We start from the raw sequence: 18857 nt of genomic DNA, 5'->3' as shown, positions 1-18857 counted from the left end.
TTTGCTAACCCTGGAAAGTATGTCATGTCCCAATCTACGCATCTACAGGTAACTTCTATTAATAGGAGGACCAGAGTGGTCACAAATGCAACGCTCGCTAATTCAACTCTTTTACGCTTCTGTGAATCAATGAGAGGACTGATTCTATTCCCTGTTTCAGGTGAGAATTTCAGCATTTTAAGAAGTATTTTCACATAACATTCAAATATAAATGAGTATCCCAAAGTCATTTGTTTCAATCCATGACCAAAATGCAATGAAATTCATTTCTTGCATAAAGGCGAAAATCTGGCTGAGCTTGGGGACTTCACTGGGACAATCAATAGAACACACTCTTTTCTGGAAGCTCCCAAACTGAGTATTCCTGCCCTACACAATCCTGACTCAAAAGAAAAGCTCCAACAATCCATTTTTGGTTTGTATAATTCACATCTACTGTTCCCTATGCTCAGCCAAGCAGCCTCTTGGTTATTTGCTGGCTGATGAGCCCAATGGACCTGCCACTATTGCAGGCGATCTCCATGCGTCCAGTAAAACCAGGTAAACCGAAGGCACTGTGCTCAGTTTCACAGATCAACCACTTGCACATAGAATTATAGGATATCCCAAGTCGGAAGACACCCATAAGGATCATCAAATTCAAATCCCAGCTCTGCAAAGGATCACCCAAAAATCAGATCTTATGACTGAAAGCGCTGTCTATATCTTAGGGCAATTTTTCTGGAATTTCCAGCTATCCAGAGGCTGGTAACAGTGACTACTACATGTGGATCTCATTCAGTTTGCTGCTTATACTACAACCTTGATCAAATTCTTCATTTTTCCATTTGGGCAACATCTCTGGATTGAAAATAAAAATGGATGTGCTGAATGAAATACGGGTGTAGAGCAGCCATCATGCAGCAAAAGAACAGAATTCAAAACACGGCTTTTCATTCCAATCACTGTGTATCATTTTGAGCATCAATAATCATTTTGCTGCAAGCAAAGCTTGCTAATGATGTTTGCACAACAGGAAAGGAAGGGTTTTCCATATTGCTATTAGTTGACAACTGCTGCACTGGTAGAGAAAACCTTATTCAGCTTTTCATTTTGCTGAGACTTTGCTTTACATTAAGCACAAAATGTCATAGCTTCCAAATGTAACATGACAACCTAGAGCAATTTTACTGCAATACAAAGATGGCCTTTGAAAATAATTATAGAACAACAGAAAGAGAGAGATGGGGAAAAAAGCAAATACAAAGAAACACTTAAAAGATTCTCTTGCATAATAAAAAGATATTTCCTATCAGAACTAAGAACCTCCTGCTTCTACTGAACCCAGCGACACTGCTGCTATTAACATCAATGGAATCAGAGCTCTTTGTTTTAAAATGCCAGTAGGCATCCAGCTGGTTTGCTAAAGACTGCAATGCACTTCCCTTCTCTGAATACAGCCATGGCAAATCCCTGAGACAAATCCAAGTTTCCTGATACTCTTTCATAACAACTGGTTACTCAAAGAACTGATACTCATTGCCCCAGTATCAAATACAGCACAGTAATTTTCTATAGCAAGAATTCTGCCAATTTTTTGATACAATTCTGAAAATAAGAAATCTCATTATGAGCTATGAACTTTCTCACTTATGCTTCTCCATTGTCTCCCATCATGATCGCAGTTTGACTGGAGGTGTTTACTTTTTCACTATCTATCAAGCTTTCAAATATCATTCAAGTCTTCAATGTTTTTGCTAAGACTATCAGAATACAATCCCACGTCCATCCCATCCCTCATTTTGTGGATAACATTCATTTTCCCGCACCTCACCAGCAGAAGGAAAAAACAGACACTGCCTACTTTTTGTGAATTTAATTTAAGATGAAAGACACGCACAGGAACTTGCAATAACTTACTGAATATGCCAGGTGCTGTAAGTTCAGCTCTCCTCTCCTTGGCAGTATGTAGGATATTACCTAATTTGATCTGACCTCCCTAGAGCATGGTAAAGTGGACTTCAACAGAACTATCAAGCACCCGTCATAACTGGGTCTGTAAAACCTCAGCCAACTCTTTACCAGACCCAAGACTTTTCTCACGTGCTCAGAATCTGCCACACCCCAGAGCCTGGGGTTTGAGAACTGAGCAGCAGCAGCTTTGCACTGATTGCTCACTTCTGACCTCCAGCTCTTTTGCCCCAAGAACAAAATTGACTCTGCCTTATGCATCGTAAGGAAAAGGCATTTTGCTTTAGCAGATGCACGTTGTGATAAATGTGGGTTAACAAAAAATTCTGTGGCTCACTGTAGCATAAGACAACTCTGCACAATCATTCCAATTATTCCACAGACACAGGTATGCTACAGGCACCTTTAACACACACTAAATAACCTCCTCTCTCCTCAACAGGCTCCTCTGAACCTGCTTCCTTCAGGCTTCCTTGCACTACCAGCCCCCATGCAAGCAGTTTTCTTTATCACTCACCTCCTCCCCCCTTGTTTCCAAACAGAAAGATCTAAGCAACAGAAAACAAACCACGCCAATAAACAGAACCTAGATTCTTTGAAAAGAGAGCTTCCTAGAAAAGGTCTCCTGCCGCTTCTCTTTCATCAACATGTCTGTCATCATCCACCTCATCTACTTGGTTCACTGCAAGGTTGTCAGGAATGGCACTAATAAGATTATGCTCCAGTTCCCAGGACCACACATAGAACAGAGCATGTGCGATGTTGGTCACTTGGGGAAATGCACCACTTACCAGCTGAGAGCGGGCTGGCTTGTTTTTTTCCTTTAAAAAACAATAGGAATCAAATAAATACAGCACTGCAGAATTCCCTGTCTTACTGCGAGTTCCTACATAAGATCTTCTCGAGATGTAATTACATCCTGAAAACAAAGCAATGCTAGATTTTCTTTTCTGGGCGAAGATATTCAACGGAGAATTAGCCAAAGACTGAACAAAAATCACTGTTCAGTTTTCCTGTATCTCATGTCCAGCAGAGGAAATAAATTTGTCTCCCTGTCCCCCCACTTCTCCTTCAAAAGCAAGCAAACTAACAAAAACTAAGGAAAAGAGCTATATGAATCCCTTCACGTTCTTCAAGGCTAAAGTGGGAAAATAAGAGAGCACTAGCTGTTGTGCAACTGCAAGAAGCAGTGTCAAATCTGACAATCCATCAGCAAAGTCATCTGTGAATCCATAGCCTCTGGGTTTTGATTTAGATTCAGATTGACACTTCCCAGCTAAATCAAGAATAAGTTTCTGTTTCTTTATTCTTTTTAACATACAGTCTTGAGAACAGATTTGCCATCAGGCTTAAAGGAAAATACCTTACGAGGAGAAAAGCGAAGGACAGAAGAGAGAAAACTCATGTTTAGGATCCATGGAGTAGATCATAAAATCATACAGACACTGATTAAAATCAATTTCCAGAGGTTTTTAATACCAGCACCCATCAGGACTACATTCACGACTACGCATACACATCACACAGAGGCCAACACGAACCTAGGAGACAGCCAACTGAAAAGCTGTGCTTCCACAGGATCCAGCCTGCTATGGGTAAAACCAGAAGCTGAGTAAGAAAGAGAGCTACTCTAAAAGGACAGGTTTGAATTCAGCAGTTCCATTATGACAATAGTGAAAGCTTTTGCAAATGGCATGCCCTACTGGTTTGATTACAGCATGTGTTCTAGCGAGGTATCCATGGAAACTTAAGAAAGCGATGTTAAATTTGTTGGATCTATTTGGAACAAGGGAATGGGGCCATTTGCCTGTCAGCCTATCATAACCACAGGTACTTTGGTCTTTAAATAGAGAAAAAGCCTCAGGAGTCCTCAAAGATGAAATCTGCAACATCAAGTTGTCAGGAATGCATTTCTCAAACAGCAAGTAGAAGGTGGTAAGAACTGAATAAAGCAACTGTGATTTTAATGTTCTCATTATCTCTGACTAAAGACAAACAGCCTGGCTGCAGTAACAAGGGGGGATATACCCAAATATCCACTGCCCAGAGTTCATATGAAATGGGAAGAAAAAAAACCCACGAATTAAAAAAACCTCGTGACAAAAGGCCATGCTGCACAGGCAAGCTCAGAGCACTCTGAACTTCAAAATGGTTGGAGTACACACAGACTGAGACAGCCCTTAAAGAATGGTGCAGAAAAGCATCATCAATGTAAAATATATCTAGGTAAGAGCAAGTCAAAGCAGAATTCATAGATGATCTCTATGCTGCTTGCTTCTCCCAACACAAAAACAACTTGCCTCCTTCCTCAAGGAAACTACAGTTGACTGGGGACATTTCTGTAACAGAGACGGTAGTTCTTCTGAGATGACAGCAAATAAACTTGCACAGATTTCAAGCAAATGCTGCTATAAAACTGTATTCATATACATGCTTCTTTCTGGACTGCGAACAATACAAGCTGACAGAAACGTCTCTCAGAATTCCTAGGAAAACTGCATCTCCAGGGCACAGACTGAGAGTTGACCAAAGCTTGCAGAATTACTGATGGAACAAACAGAGGAAGACCCTTCTGAGTCCCTTGTATTTGCAAATTAAGATACTTCCAGAGCCAGTCCACATGCCCAAACCACTGCTGAGTGAACCCAGCAGCTTCTATCCATAAGCAGAGCACAGCAGTGTGCCAACAGCGGGGCGAGCCAACGCGGCTCCCCGTGCAGCTCCCTGTTCCTGACACACCCTGATGCTGCCCTTAGCAAAGGCATCAGAAGACAGGAACAAAGGCTTTCCAGTCTCAGCGCTGACCTCCAGATTCTGAGTATTTTTTTGTTTATTTACTTTTTTTTGTTAGAATTGACTGCATTTTCCTTTTCATTTACACAAAATCCTCTCTCAAATCCCTTTGAGGCAGACTTCGAAGGAATTTCCTGTTTTAATACCCACTGCCATCCTAATTTTAAAACAGTGAAAAGTTACTGCTTCAGTAATAGTTACAGTAAAATTTAAAACTTGCATGTTTATTTTAAATGCATATCACTATGTTCCTTAACACAACAGCAAATGGGTCATAGTTGACATATTTTGAGTAATGAGATCTATGGAATGTTCTTTTTAAGACCAAAAGGCACCCGGTGGCTGAGCAGAGGCAGCCTCAATCTGATGAAGCCAGGAGCCAGGACCTCTGCTGCAGTTAGGAACATGAAGTCTTCACGTACGCTAGTGGCACAGCAGATCCCTTCAGTTCATACTTGACAGCAGCTTTCTCTGAGTGCAACATCAACATCTGGGACCTCATGTTACAAACCAGCTGTGCACTTTTTCAGTAAAACATCTGTGAAGCGAGCATACCAATTACAGTCACAACTGATGGACTTCAGAGTTCATTCTTGAAACAGATTCCAAGTCTTCCTCTTTTCTAGTGGGAAAACACAGCTGAGTAGCTCTGCACGACTGTGTCATAACTTGGAGCTTCACCCATTTCTACTGCCAGTTAGTGAGGGTGCTTAACAGGAGAGCAGAGGATAAGCAGGGTAGATTTAGGTTGGATATCAGGGGGAAGTTCTTTACTATGAGAGGAGGTGAGGTGCTGGAACAAGCTGCCCAGAGAGGCTGTGGATGCCCCATGCCTGGAGGTGTTCAAGGCCACACTGGATGGCAGCCTGGTTTAATACTGAATGTGGAGGCTGGTGGACCTGCCCGACAGGGTGGTTAGAGATTCACGATCCTTGAGGTCCCTTACAACCCAGGCCATGCTGTGATTCTGTGAGAGTGACAACTGTCACTCAGAAGGTCACCACAGAAGAAGTTGAAGTCACTTCTGAATGCAACACTCAGAGTCTCATGATTTCACTGAGCTGCTTACGGCAGATCTCAACAACTACCTTACATATAAATAAATAAAACAAAAGGAATAGAGCCAAGCTCCCATAAAAAGTTGTTTCAGAGCTACTTGTGGTCACGACTGTTCTCCTCCTGGGAAGTCACATCACTTGAGTGCCATGCTGTTTATTCCTTACCCATTTCTCCGTTATCATTCACTGAGGGCCAGCAGTGCTTTTTAAAATACTGGACTAAGCCAAGCTGCTCCTTTACAATATGTAGACTAAAATAGCCACAGAGAAACACTTCTAAGCTATAAATGTTGCACTCTTCGGAGAAAAACGACTTCTGAAATCCCACCTAACACAACACCAAAAGGCAGAACTAATTCAGGTACAGAAAATGGAGGTGAAGGGATTCAGAAGTGACATCATAGCAGAGTACAGTAAAAAGCATTTGGCAGAAAAGAGCACGAGGCAAGACACCAGTCAACTCATGTGTAACCCCAACAACAGGGACAGAGTTAGAGAGCAAAACAGAACCTACACCATGACATTTACACCTGCAGATCAGATCTTCTGCAGCTGAGGCAGCATTCAGGTCTTCCTGCACAGCATCAGCCTCCTGGGGCTGCTGACTTCAGCTGCATCCAAAGCCGCAGCCGCGTCCGAGCCGCACTGCTCCCAGCTCTGGGCCAGCACAGCGGTGTCACGCCATACGAGTGCTGAGCAGTGCAGGGCCTCCCTGCAGCCAAACCCAGCTTTGGGGAAACCCTGCAGCTCAGAGCAGGGCAGCTCCCTGCACTGCTAGGCACCCGCTGCTACCCCAGGGGAATGAACTGAAAATTCACAGGGTGCGTACAGTAAAGGAGAACTGAATCAGCATCACCCATTGGCTGACCAGCACTAGAAGGCAGTACAATGGGAAGTTCCACATGCAACAGCTCAGGGGCACAAATGACTGCATCGAGGCTCACCCTGAGCAATCTGCAGATACCGCAGTGCTGTGCTGACTGGAGCTGTAAGCGATGGGCAGATTCCGCATGCAACGCCGTGCTGCTTTACATACAGACCTCTCTTCTACGCATTGTACTACGCTGCAGTAAGTGGCTGCAGCCCCTGGACTGTCAATGCAACACCTACTAAATCACGTTTTATCCCTGAAGTCTTTCTTCTCTGACAGCTTCAGCATTCCAGAGAGTGGAAAGCACATAAAGATTTCTGGCATAGCAAATCATTGATTTACTGCATGACATTCCATCTTCTAGCAAAACCCCTCCTGAACAAATTCTCCTTCTGTCACAAGTCACTTATTCTCAACACTGCCTTGCACTAACCTTGCAGCTTTATTACAGCAAACAATACACAGCGCTCTGTCACCTAACACACAAATGTCACTCTGTTCCTTCCTGTTGTCAGCTACAGAACTGTCACAGGTACCTTCAAGCAGAGTAAGCACCAGCGACTTATACAGAAAGCACTTCACATGTACATGATGGGGGTGAATATGCAGTAAAGATCTTGAAAATTCAACCAGTTTATAAACAGTATTATCTGTACTGTTTGAAATGCGCACTCTTTTATTCCACGTGTGCTACAGTTTACCTCTTTTATTCAAAGTGCTCCCCAAATCCCACTCACAGATGCACTTTTTTCTTCCTTCTCTCCAACAGAGAACCTCAGTTTTGGGGGGAAATTTTGAAAACAGGCCTCCTGAGCATCACCACAAGTTCTCTGTGCAAAGAAGGCTCTGCTGTCTTCTGTAGGAAATCAGTCCATAGGGAGGCTTTCTGACCGGTCCTGCGGCTGGTGCTTGTCTGCACCCATCTGAGTCACCATCCCCACCTGCAAAACAGAGCTGCATCCCCAGATGTGCTGAGGCTTACAGCTGAATAAGCTCATCAGAAGAGCTTTCCTTTAATTTATTTCCAGGATTTGTTGCTGCAACCTACCTCAGGGAACTTGCTTTATCAGGGGCTTGGACTGGACGATCTCCAGAGGTCCCTTCCAAAGCCCACAATTCTTTGATTTGTACTAACAGTCTTTTAAGTTTCTCTGTACACATACCACCACCACCCAAGGCTCAGCATCCATTTCCCCAGTCTCTACACCATTCAGTGAGGAAGAAGGTTTGGAGAGACACAATGAGACCAGCCAGGTTAAGCCCGCACTGTCCTTCGGGCTGTTCCCCCAGCCACGCATTTACAGCATCCCCAACAGGAAGGGATCATCCCCGTCCCTGCGGAGCTCTGCCTGTCACCGGGCGCACTGCGAGCACCGACGGACTGCAGTGAGACCCTCCCTGCAGGCCCGCGGGGAGCAGCCCCTTCCAGCCGCCGACCCGCACACACCGTCCCGGCGCTTCGCCGCAGCGCTGCCTCCCGCCCGGCTCTCCTAGCACACCACAGCGATGCCCGCATCCCGCTCTCCCCTCTCTCTCCCTCCCAGCCGCCGGGCGGGACGGCCACAAAAGGCCTCGGCGGCCGCATTGTTCCCGCACCCCGCTCCCTCCCGGGTCGCCGCAGCGGCTCCCCGGGGCTGCGGAGGGCGGCGGGCTCCGCTCCGAGCCCCGGCTCCCTCCCGAGGTGCCGCCCGCGGTGCTCCGCAGCGGGCAGCCGGCCGGGATTCCGCCCCCGCTTCCCCTCCACCGGTCCCGGCCGCCTCCCCCCGCCGCGCTCCCGCATTGCGGCGAATCCCCCCGCCTCACCTGCCGCACCACCCTCGCTCTCCGACATGGCCGCCCGCCGCCGCCCCGCGGCTCCCCTCAACCCGCCGCTCACCGCTCCCGCCGAAGCATGGGCCGGCCGCGGAGCCCAGCCCGGGGGAGGCTCCGCCGCTTCCTCCCGTCCCCACCCCGCCGCGCCTTCCTGCGGGCGGCGCCGCTGCAGCCAGGCCCCGTCGCTGGCAGGGGGCGGCGCGGCCCCTCCCCGCTGCGGGCCCGGCGGCGGCGGCTGAGCGAGGAGCGCTGAGGCCCGGAGGGGACGAACGTTCCGCAGTCGCTGACAGGTTCCCCAGAACCACGGACTGCGGGGTTACCGTCACAGCACCGTAGTGCTTCATTGGCCTTTGGAGCGGGCTCTTTCTCGACCCGTGTCCTTCGGAAGCTCCGATCCCGCTCATTAGCTGATTCCCACCTCTGCAGGACCTGGGAGAGAGGCACGCCCACGGGCACTTGCACCACCATTAAGCTGTAAAGATTTTTCCAAAGACGCTATAAACCCGAGAATAAAAGGCCGATATCCTGCAGCCAGAGCAACCGTTACCCTGTTCTCCCTTATTTTCCAGCCTCAGCAGCCATTCAAATTGTGGAAGCACTGCTTGCAGTTCTCGTGGAACAAACAAGGCTACTGACTGCAGTGCAGCTCCTTACTGACTTCCAAGCTCAAGAGATCACTGAGATTCACTGTAAATTATTCATGCCACCAACGATTGCCCTGAACCCTCTCACCAGAGGATCCCTTTGAATCTCTGGAGGACTGGCAAAGTCTGCACCAAAGTCTGGGTGCTGCAGATGCTTGCTCAGCACATTCTCCTTTTTTTTCCCCCCAGGTTTCCTCCCTGAGTGCACGGCTATGAGCAGAGCCCTCACTCAACCCTCATTCATGCAGCTCCTTGCAGCCATATTCCCTCTGTGAAAGACCAAAGGTGCAATGCACAAGGTAAAGCCCCAATGAAATGCTTCACGTGCTCACAGTTGACTCACCTGGAAGGCCTGCGCCAATCCTGTAGGCACCACAACCAACACCTCCTCCTGAAACCCAGAGAATATGCCAAACTCCTCAGCTTTCTGCCTCCCAGAAGGACGTGCTGAACCGCTGAGGAGCAGCGAGGGACAGAGCAGGAACAGCAGGGGGATGGCAGCACTCCGCCAGCCCCAGCCAGGCGCTGAGCTTCTGAGGGGATCAGGCACACGGGCTCCCAAAAAGTGGGGACAGCGTGCCCCAGGGCTGCTGCTTCTTGTGCTTCCCTCTGGCTCCAGGCCATGCAACAAAGGGAACATCTGGCCAATAGTCTGCTGTAATTGCATGTTTAGTCAAGCTGAATATTTATGCTGTCATCAAACAACCTCGGAAGTAAGAAACCAAACAACTTCAACACTTGTTTTCCTGACAAGAGGCTTAAATAGCAGAAACTTCTGCTTCAAACTAAATGCACGTCAATAGTAATTGACCGTAGGCTTTAAAATGTATTGGGATAATTAACGAAGGAAGGAAGAAAAAAAAAAGGAATAATCAAGAAAAACAAACGTGCACCCAAATCGTACACTTCCAGGAAGAAAGCCTGCCATGGAGGCTGCTCTTGCATGATGCTTCAAGCAACAACACACATAAAAATAGCATTTGCTGGGTACAGACATCCTTCTGAATGTCAAGGCAGTGACTGCATTATTCAATATCAAGCCAGGTTGCCTAAGCTACGCATTCAGCTGTAGGTGTTGTGAATAATGCAGAAGCAGAATATTTGAAGGCATGTGACTGCTAGCTTCAGAAATAAGACCCTTCCCAGAGAGCTTAGAATCTCCTTTTAAAATCTAATGAGAGGAACTGGGGGAAAAAAATGTATTTGTGGTAAATTTGGATTTTTATTCTGAAACATCAAATATCGGACTAAGGCACCTTAAATTTTGTTTTGTTTTATAGAGATAAAACTGAATTATGCAGATAAATTACAGAAAAATTAAGGAGTACTATTTTTTCAACTCTCTCAACTGAAAGCAAATTTAAAAGTGCATTTCAATCAAAAGAAAGAACACTTTGAGAAAGGGCTCCCATATCAAATGAGCCTCTCTGGAGCTGGAAAGACTTTATTTTGATTCCTCAGGAACTTTGTCACTTTTATGGTTGTTTTGATATGTTGTTTGGAATCTGGTTTTAGAGGTTGAGATTTTGTAAGCATAACAGGAAGTGAGTCTAAATATAGTAAATCAAATGTAAAAATACTGCAGATAGATTTTGAAAGGATGGCAAAAGTAAAGCCATCTACATTCTCAGAATACCTGTCCTTACACACATCCTTATGTCCTGGATGAGCTCATCAGCAGGTGTCCTAAACAAGATTCAATGTTAGGGTGGGTTTGGAAAGAGCTTTGCTTCTCAGTGAACAAACGTGAGCTGGCTTGGTACATTGCAGGGGAGCAGCAACACAAAGGAAGAACCTTTTTTCCAGCTCTGAACCAGGCAACCAAAGCACCCACCAGCATTAAACTCAAGCAACCAATCCAGTACTTCACAGGGCATTGCTTGGGTTTCCCCTCAAGCACCTGCTTGGGATTGACACCTCTCAAACACATCAGGAACCGTGATTTTAGATCCTCTTTTGCGAACACAGAGCACTTCTCCATGTGATCTCCAGAAAGCTGCAGCGGCAAACATTCAGCTCCTCACACAAGGGGCTCAGACACACAGTCATAAACTCCCCATACAAGAATAATAGCTGTCTGACCTCACTGCTTCTAACGGAGCTGCTGCATAGATGTTAGCCATTAGCATCGATGAAAATTTCATGAGAAAGCAGCAGATCACTGCAGTGCCCTCTAAGAGCCACGCTCACACGTGGTGTGTGCTGCACAAATCTGTGGCTAGCCAGCAAAGGGAGTTCTGTGTTTCTCACGCATGACTATGAGGGTCTCAGCAAGGTGCTGATCTGGCAGCACTGAGAGTCAGCAAGCTGGGAGCACAAGGCGCAAATGGCAGGAATGTAGGCACTGGGATATTGCTTTCAATGCATCTGACAGCAAGATGTACAGATCTGATTACAGATGTGGAGATCAGCATGCTGTGTACCCTACACTGGTACCAGAGAAAGTTGCTATCTGTATAAATCAAACCATACGTAAAACAAGGTGATGGTTTTGTACTCTGAATATCCCTCTTAGATATTCTGGAGCACCATTAAATGTACAGTATCTGATTTTTTTTTTATCATTCACATAACTGTTATTGCAATCTCCCCCTACATTCCAGTTTACAGCACTTTGACATCTTTAGTTCTGCTTATTGGTTCACGTAGTAATAGCTTATAAATTAATTTTAATGCAGAGTCAACTGGGAAGCTGTGCTCCCCTAAATGAGTTGCTATCTTCCCTTTCCCTCTTCAATTATTTAGCAAGAAATCTTTGTAAGGATAAGAAAAGCTGTTCATCACTATTACAGCCTTTCAATAAAGAAGCACAAGAAATACAAAGCGTTTCTTCAAAAGAAACAGTTTATACTGTTCTTAGTACACCTGTTCTTTGTACATTTCTCAGCATCATTTGGAAACGTGTTATTCTAAGATCAGAATCTGCATAGAATTCTCCACCATTTCATAGCTGGATGTTTCTGCAGCAAATCTGCTGTATTCTAGAAACTGAAAATGCTCTTCTGGTGCTTAAAACACCTAGAAACACACCTTTTGAATGTAGAAATGGCAGCACAAAGCTAACTACTGCTTGCACCGTGTTTTTTCCCCCCCTTCTTTTGGAAACCATACAAGGTAGGTATGTTGCATGCTGAACAGCATCTCCAACAGAAACACATCACAGGAACATCTGAGAGTTTTACTGTGGACCTCAGTGGACTGTGCTAGATGCTGTGTATATAAACCGGAAGATGGACTCGGTTTCAGTGCTTCCATTCACACTGTGTGTCCTGAGCACAATTCCTCCTTAAATGCACTGCTCTTCCTCTACCTTGGATGTATTTTAAAAAAGGGAAAAGAAGCAGATGAATGTAACATTTGTTATATAATTTTATGTGGTCATGCTATCCTCTGAGTATTTCTCTCCAAATGCACACCATCTATGTAGAGAAAACTACTGTTATCTCGAGATGTTTTTAAAATATCAGCCCAACTGCTTGCTTTACTTTTTTGGCCCTGCGTGTGGCAGGGGGGTTGGAGACTCATGATCCTTGAGGTCCCTTCCAACCCTGGCCATTCTGTGATTCTGTGATTACTATACATTTCCTATTGCTCCAAAAGAAAAAAAGCCATCTATTCATCAGCCAATGAATTTATTTTTGCTGTCTATCTGATTTCTGAGAGCATATGCAGTGATTAAGTAAGTAATGAGCACACTGGCTCCCACAGATCAACAGAAGGTCAGGTCACTCAGCCACCTCTACAAACGAGCAGCTCAGCATGTCAAAATTCTACATACCCTACTCCGTATGGCCTCTGCTCAACAGAATATATTGAATCCCCAGGCAGCACGTCTAGGTGTTATTGTTCATAGCTATGTTTTGCTGACTGCTTCACTGAATTAGGCATCTCCAAAATTGCAGCACTATTTGCAGTACAAGTCATAATTTGAACCATTAAAAATATCCTGTACCAGGCTGATTACATTGAATTTGGCAATGTAAAAGGGAAACAACTCAGAAAATTATCAACCTCAACAAGTCACATGAAAGCATTATCTCTCATTGTGCACCTGTGACACATAAAAATGTCATCACAGAAATAGAACATATGATTGTTACCAGGCACCTCCCTAGCTGCTTTCTGAAGCTTCCTGTGGTCCAAAGAAATAATGGAAAGAAAATGCATGGCACTGAAAGACAAGGAGAATGATTGATGTGATGCTGCAAATAACCTGCATCCAAAGGGAAAATTCAAAAGTTGGAGAACATTCCATTTCCACATGTTGACTACTTACAGGGAAACAGTCATTTAAGTTGCATGTAGGTACATGTCAGGTTAAGGTATTCTTTTTTCTAAGATGTTTGGGAAACTGTTTGACAAATCTGTAAATATAATACAAATGTCAATCCAAATCACTGAGACGAGAACAGAATGGATCAAAGGAGCGGGCACCACAGTGCACATTAGGTTACATCTGTCTCACTCTGTATCCGGGAGGTAAAAGAGGTCACACAAACATACACCTGCACAGAGGAATAAAGGAAGCTCACAGATCAGCTGAAGAAATGCTAAGGAAGTTACAGAACAAATAAGAAATAGCTTGATCAGTTTTAGGTGCTACTTGACATAAACAAGGACATCTGTATATCCTCCTAGGGCTGAGGAAACTGACTGCTCACTGGAGGAAATCTTAATGAATTCCACTGAACTCCAGTTTAACAAGGCAGCAGGACCCAGACATTTCAGATCTTGAATGGAAATGAAAAATAACAAAAACCCCTCTGATGTTCATAAGAAATGCCCACTGAATACCAAACACAGTTTTTACCATAATAAACGTATTTTGGTAGGCCTTAGGATCTTTAAAATGTATATTAATGTAATACAGTTTCCTTTTTTGTTTTGTAGGATATTCTCCAAAGCAAAAAGGCTAAACCATTATAGCTCCTTTACAGAGATAGGTGCTAGAAATGTTCTTGAAACATAACCTACAAATGTAATTGATTTTGTTTGTTTTTTTTTTCAGAACGTAACTTCTAAAAAAGAAATATATGACAGAAAGTTACATTTTGGACTATAAGGGGGACTATTTTATTTGGTAGACAAAGTATAGCAAACCAAACATATGAAGAAAAAATAGAAATGTTGTGGACGTGGCTATTTTAGTATGAATTCTCTGGTTAAAATAGGTTCTTGGAAAACATTCAAGACGATTCCAATAATAACACATTTTTAAAAATTAAAGGGCTAGATCATCATCAGTCACTATGAGTAATTTGTCTACGTTAGGTTAAGATGTCCAAACTGAATGATATCCTGAGTAGTATCGACATTGCCTTAAAAGCTTAATGTGCCACTAATCCCTGCATATTCTTTTTAAACTATTGCACACTTCTATTTGTGGAGCCTTTAATGAGGGCACACACACATAGATGAAAGTACTCGACATCCCAAATGAACAGAGTGAGGTTCTCTGCACGGTATCTTATCTCATCATGAGAGAGATGAGAACCCTGATGTATTTTCTCTCCCTAATCACTGGAGAGCTGAGAACTCTGTGAGATGATACCAATCTATTACTTGCTATAAACTCTTTCTAAAGGAAGATATCAATGTCAGTTCTTGAAGATTTCTAAACAGGGAGCCTACTATGCAAAAATAAAGGCTACCAGTCAGTAAGTCACATTATTTCTGCAGAGGTGAAGAATTACTATGAGCAGTAACAAGCAATTAAAAGTCAAATTAGATCATAATATGAAGAGATGACTCTTTTTAAGAAAAACGGTTCAACTTATGCAGGACTAACATCTCTGTGACTGTTTCTATAACTGAATGCTGAAATAATTACAACAGCTACATAAAAAAAATAGAAACCAAAATAAGCCACTTCCTGTATTTACACAAATGTAAACAAGAACTCGGTCTGCCTCTGACTTCACAATTCAGCAACAGATAAAGAAAGATGGCAGAGCTCACTGGCTTACAAATGAAATCGGAAACAATTATTCAAAACTGGCTTTGATGATACATAAAGCTGTGAGTTGAAGACTGATATTTGTCCATTTTCATTGAAGTACAACAAACTGCACCAACATCTTCAAACTGGAGCATACAAATGCAAGAAAGATCCTTCCTCTGCTTTTGGTCTTTCCAATATTGATTTATTATTTTAGTCTTCTTTGCCAGCAGAAAAGAATGCTGTTGACATTCCTCTAAGTGTTTAGGCTAAATTACTGCTAAACTGCATCAGTCTGGTAATTCAAGAAACCAAGAATTTGTTCAAGAGAAAAAGTAATTTTCTAAATGATGCCACACTTTAAACTTAATGTCTATAAAGTTGTTTTAATGCCTCAAAGAAACAATCCTTTAATCATGTTAATTTGCTTTCTCATTGCAAAAGAATCCTGTGGCATTGATCCCATTAGATATAATAAAAAGATCTGGATCTGGTTTCTATTTCTTTGTGAAGATTATGATTTAAAAAAAAAAAACAACAACCAGTTGTTTTAGTACATTCTGCATGCATGTGTATCTTATAAAACTAGGATTTTCACTGACCACAAAAATATGCCTTGCCTTTTAGTACTTAAGGCGTGGTGGCAAGCTGTGATCACAGCTTCTTTCAGCTGGATTTAAAGTCTTTTCAAATTAATGGAAGATCTCCCATTGGTCTCAGTCATTTTAGAACAAACACTGAAGTTAAGTGACAGCTGTCCCCATGCATTGTCTGCAGATAACATTGGACATAATGTTTCTGGTGCAGATATTTTTGAGCTCACATATCACGAATCTGTGCCGCTTTGCAGAAACTGTGATCACCTACAGCATCAGACCTCTCATAGTTTAAATTCAGATGTTTTAGTAGGTCTGCCACACAATAGGATTATTTATTTCAGAAAGTGTGAGGACAGAACGTGCTGAGAAGGGGACAAGATTGTTTTCAGGATCATGCAACACCAGCAGATCTCAGCAAGGACATCAGGAAACCAAAACATATCAAATGCACAGAGACTATTAATGCATTCACACCTTGGATTATCATTGTTCACCCAAGGTCTCCTGTCTCTGAAACAACAAGCAGTGAAAGTTCAGCAGAAAAAGTGTGTCATGTAGATAGTAAGCGAGCCCAATGTGAAAACCATCACCAAAGAAAAGTGTATTTAAACTTTTATGTGAAAAGAAGCACTCGACACTGTTTATAAATAGTGAAATATGTGTAAAAATACTGTTTAAATCCATTTCACATCTATCTTCCAAAGGATTGTATTTTTGGCTTTGTCCATATTTTCAATCCTTTGCCTTAAGTTTGAATATGGCTGCTCTGTTATTTAGACAGCAGTACCATTTTTACTAATATAAAGAATGGCCAATTTTAAATTATAACGTACAAAACTACTGCCACTAAAAGTATAATTTTGTATGGCGCTCAGCATGGGCCCAACTCTCCTCCTGAAGAAGCTTTGTGCCAAAGAAACGCAAAAGAAACAGAGAAGACAAGCTTACAACAAGCCACATGGCTTACAAATGTAATTCTTGTTCTTGCATAAAGCAGGCCTTTAGATTGCATGACTGCAGTAAAAGCAGATAGTAAACAAACAATGGGTACGAAGGCATTGCTCAAGAAACAGGGGAGCACATGGTAAGGAACGTACTATGAGGAGTGTCTGCCAAAAGAGAGAAATAAGCATGAGGAGATAAGAATAGTGTTTTCTAAAACAAGGTCACTGCAGAAGTTTCGGATTCCAGTCTACGTTCATAGCCTTTGGTGTCAAGCTGTCCAAGAACAGTTCCAGAAAGACTGACGCTGTAAAAGTAAATTTTCTCTGTCGTCGTTTTTCTCACCCGAGGTGCTATCTGTCAAGGCCTATAAACTTCACCGTGGATCTATTATGTTAATAAGACATGAAATACTGTATATAGCTACAGGGAAAATAGGGTGCTTGTATCACATACGTCTTCCTGTTCACTGATGCAAGATCTGAGGGGCATTTTCTGCAGATAAATGAGTCTGGGATAACAATTTAAAATTGTATTTCCAGTTGTAAACTGACTATGTAGACAGTAGACATGTAAGCAATCCAAACACTGCCATGGAAGACTATAGTCAGCCTTCCGCGTTCACACTTCAGTGGCAGATGTTTAATTAGTGTAAAAGTAGACCCTCATCATCTCATTTTGCACCTGAGGTAACTCAAACAAATTTTACTGTCAGTGTTTCACTGGAATCCACAACTCATTTTCCATAGCACTGCATAGGTATAACAAACAGCCAGCATCTCTGCAAATATAAGCCGAGGAAAACAATAGTTCAGAAGGACTCTCTTACTCTGAATGGTTAATTTTGATTTTCAAAAAGTGCTACTTTCTCCAAGGTGCAGCTGAGCAACATCTGAAAGAGCAAATATCTAACAGAGCCTTCAGAGTCAGCCAGGTGCTTTGACTTCCCAGTTCAGTCAGGCACCCAATCCTCTGTGAAAATCACAGCAGATAACTGTGAAGATGTTTTCCAAAGGCAGCTGGAAAACTATCTCCATTTCTAGGTCCTTTGACAACCTCACTGGAACGAGTGTTTTACCCTGCAATATGTTTTTGCATATCCATGCATTTTGAGAGCATTTACAAGATTTTATACTCTGCTTGCAATTGTGAGGATTTTTGTTGAAATGATTATTAAGTTTGCCTGAGAGAGTTCTTTTAGAACTGCAACTTCCTACAAGCATTTCAAGCTGCAGGAACATACAGTTCTAAGGATTTAGAATTACTAAGGACATACAATTACTATGGATGAAGAAGGGACACAGTTGAACTTACAGGTGAAATTTTTTCTCTAAGGTGTGAACAAATTCTACGTGGATACCCGTCACAATTTCCTGATGTGGTATAGTTTAAAGGCAAAAAATTACAGGTGAGTAGCCACTATCATAGTTCCTTTCAAGTCACTGCTGAACCTCACTGTGAAGGCTCTTTGGTTTGTAATGCCTGCAGATTTGGTTCGCCCCAGTCAGCAGTGCAGCCAAGCAGGGGCACTAGCAGCAGTGGGCAGCCCATTCCCTAGGCCCTCCCTTCAGGGATCACTGTGCTCTTGCAGGGATATGTTAGCATATCTCTAAGCCTGTGCATTTCTGTACCTGGCTTATAGCCAACTGGCAGAGAGGCTGATATTCTGATACTGCTTTACAGCTAGAAAGCTGCCTGCAGCTTCAGCTCCAGCTGATGCCTTGAGATCTGAAATGGGATTTTTAAAGTGAGTTCCATTGCTTTCATTGTTAGCTCCTTCTCATCTTCTCATATGCTTTGAGTGTGCTTAAGCCTAAAGGTGACCAGCTCTACAGATGTGCACAGTGGAAGAATCAGGTACCTTTCTTCCCTTGCTTTTCAGACAGCATTCTGACAGTGTGATGAAGTTTCTCTTGCAGGGGGATATGGAAGCAAGAGGCTTTTTGAACACCTTCATGTGAGTGATGTAACTCGTCACAAAAGAGCAAAAGGTAAACCTGTAAAGCATTTCCAATTTTAAAGGTCTACTGAGGACACCTAGACTGCAGTGTAATATAATATGAAATACACATTTAAATATTACAAGGATGCCAGATTATATATATTTGTACATATACAGAAACCACTAAATTAAATAGATTTATGATGCAAAGCTGAAGTCAAATGTGGATTTACATTTAGAAGTAACAAAAGGGGAACAAAAGCATGTGGCTTTTTAGTACAAGATGAAAGGTTTGACCACAACTTCAT

General features: G+C 43.1%; 1 protein-coding gene across 1 annotated transcript in view; it reads right to left on the bottom strand.

Moving 5' to 3' along the window:
• The window catches only part of HSPA12A (heat shock protein family A (Hsp70) member 12A), a 49295-nt gene extending 40755 nt beyond the window's left edge, over window positions 1-8540 (bottom strand). Inside the window, exon 1 of the mRNA XM_042818189.1 lies at window positions 8476-8540. Within this exon, the coding sequence (XP_042674123.1) occupies window positions 8476-8503 (28 nt within the window). The 5' untranslated portion in view covers window positions 8504-8540. The remainder of the gene's footprint in view (window positions 1-8475) is intronic.
• Window positions 8541-18857: the final 10317 nt, after the last annotated feature.

The sequence above is a fragment of the Centrocercus urophasianus genome, unplaced genomic scaffold (assembly GCF_019232065.1).
Source record: "Centrocercus urophasianus isolate 14NV4802_14NV808 unplaced genomic scaffold, USGS_Curo_1.0 seq_17, whole genome shotgun sequence".
Classification (NCBI taxonomy): Eukaryota; Metazoa; Chordata; class Aves; order Galliformes; family Phasianidae; genus Centrocercus; species Centrocercus urophasianus.
The sequence above is the reverse complement of the archived record's forward strand: the minus strand, read 5'-3'. Positions and strand labels throughout refer to the sequence as shown.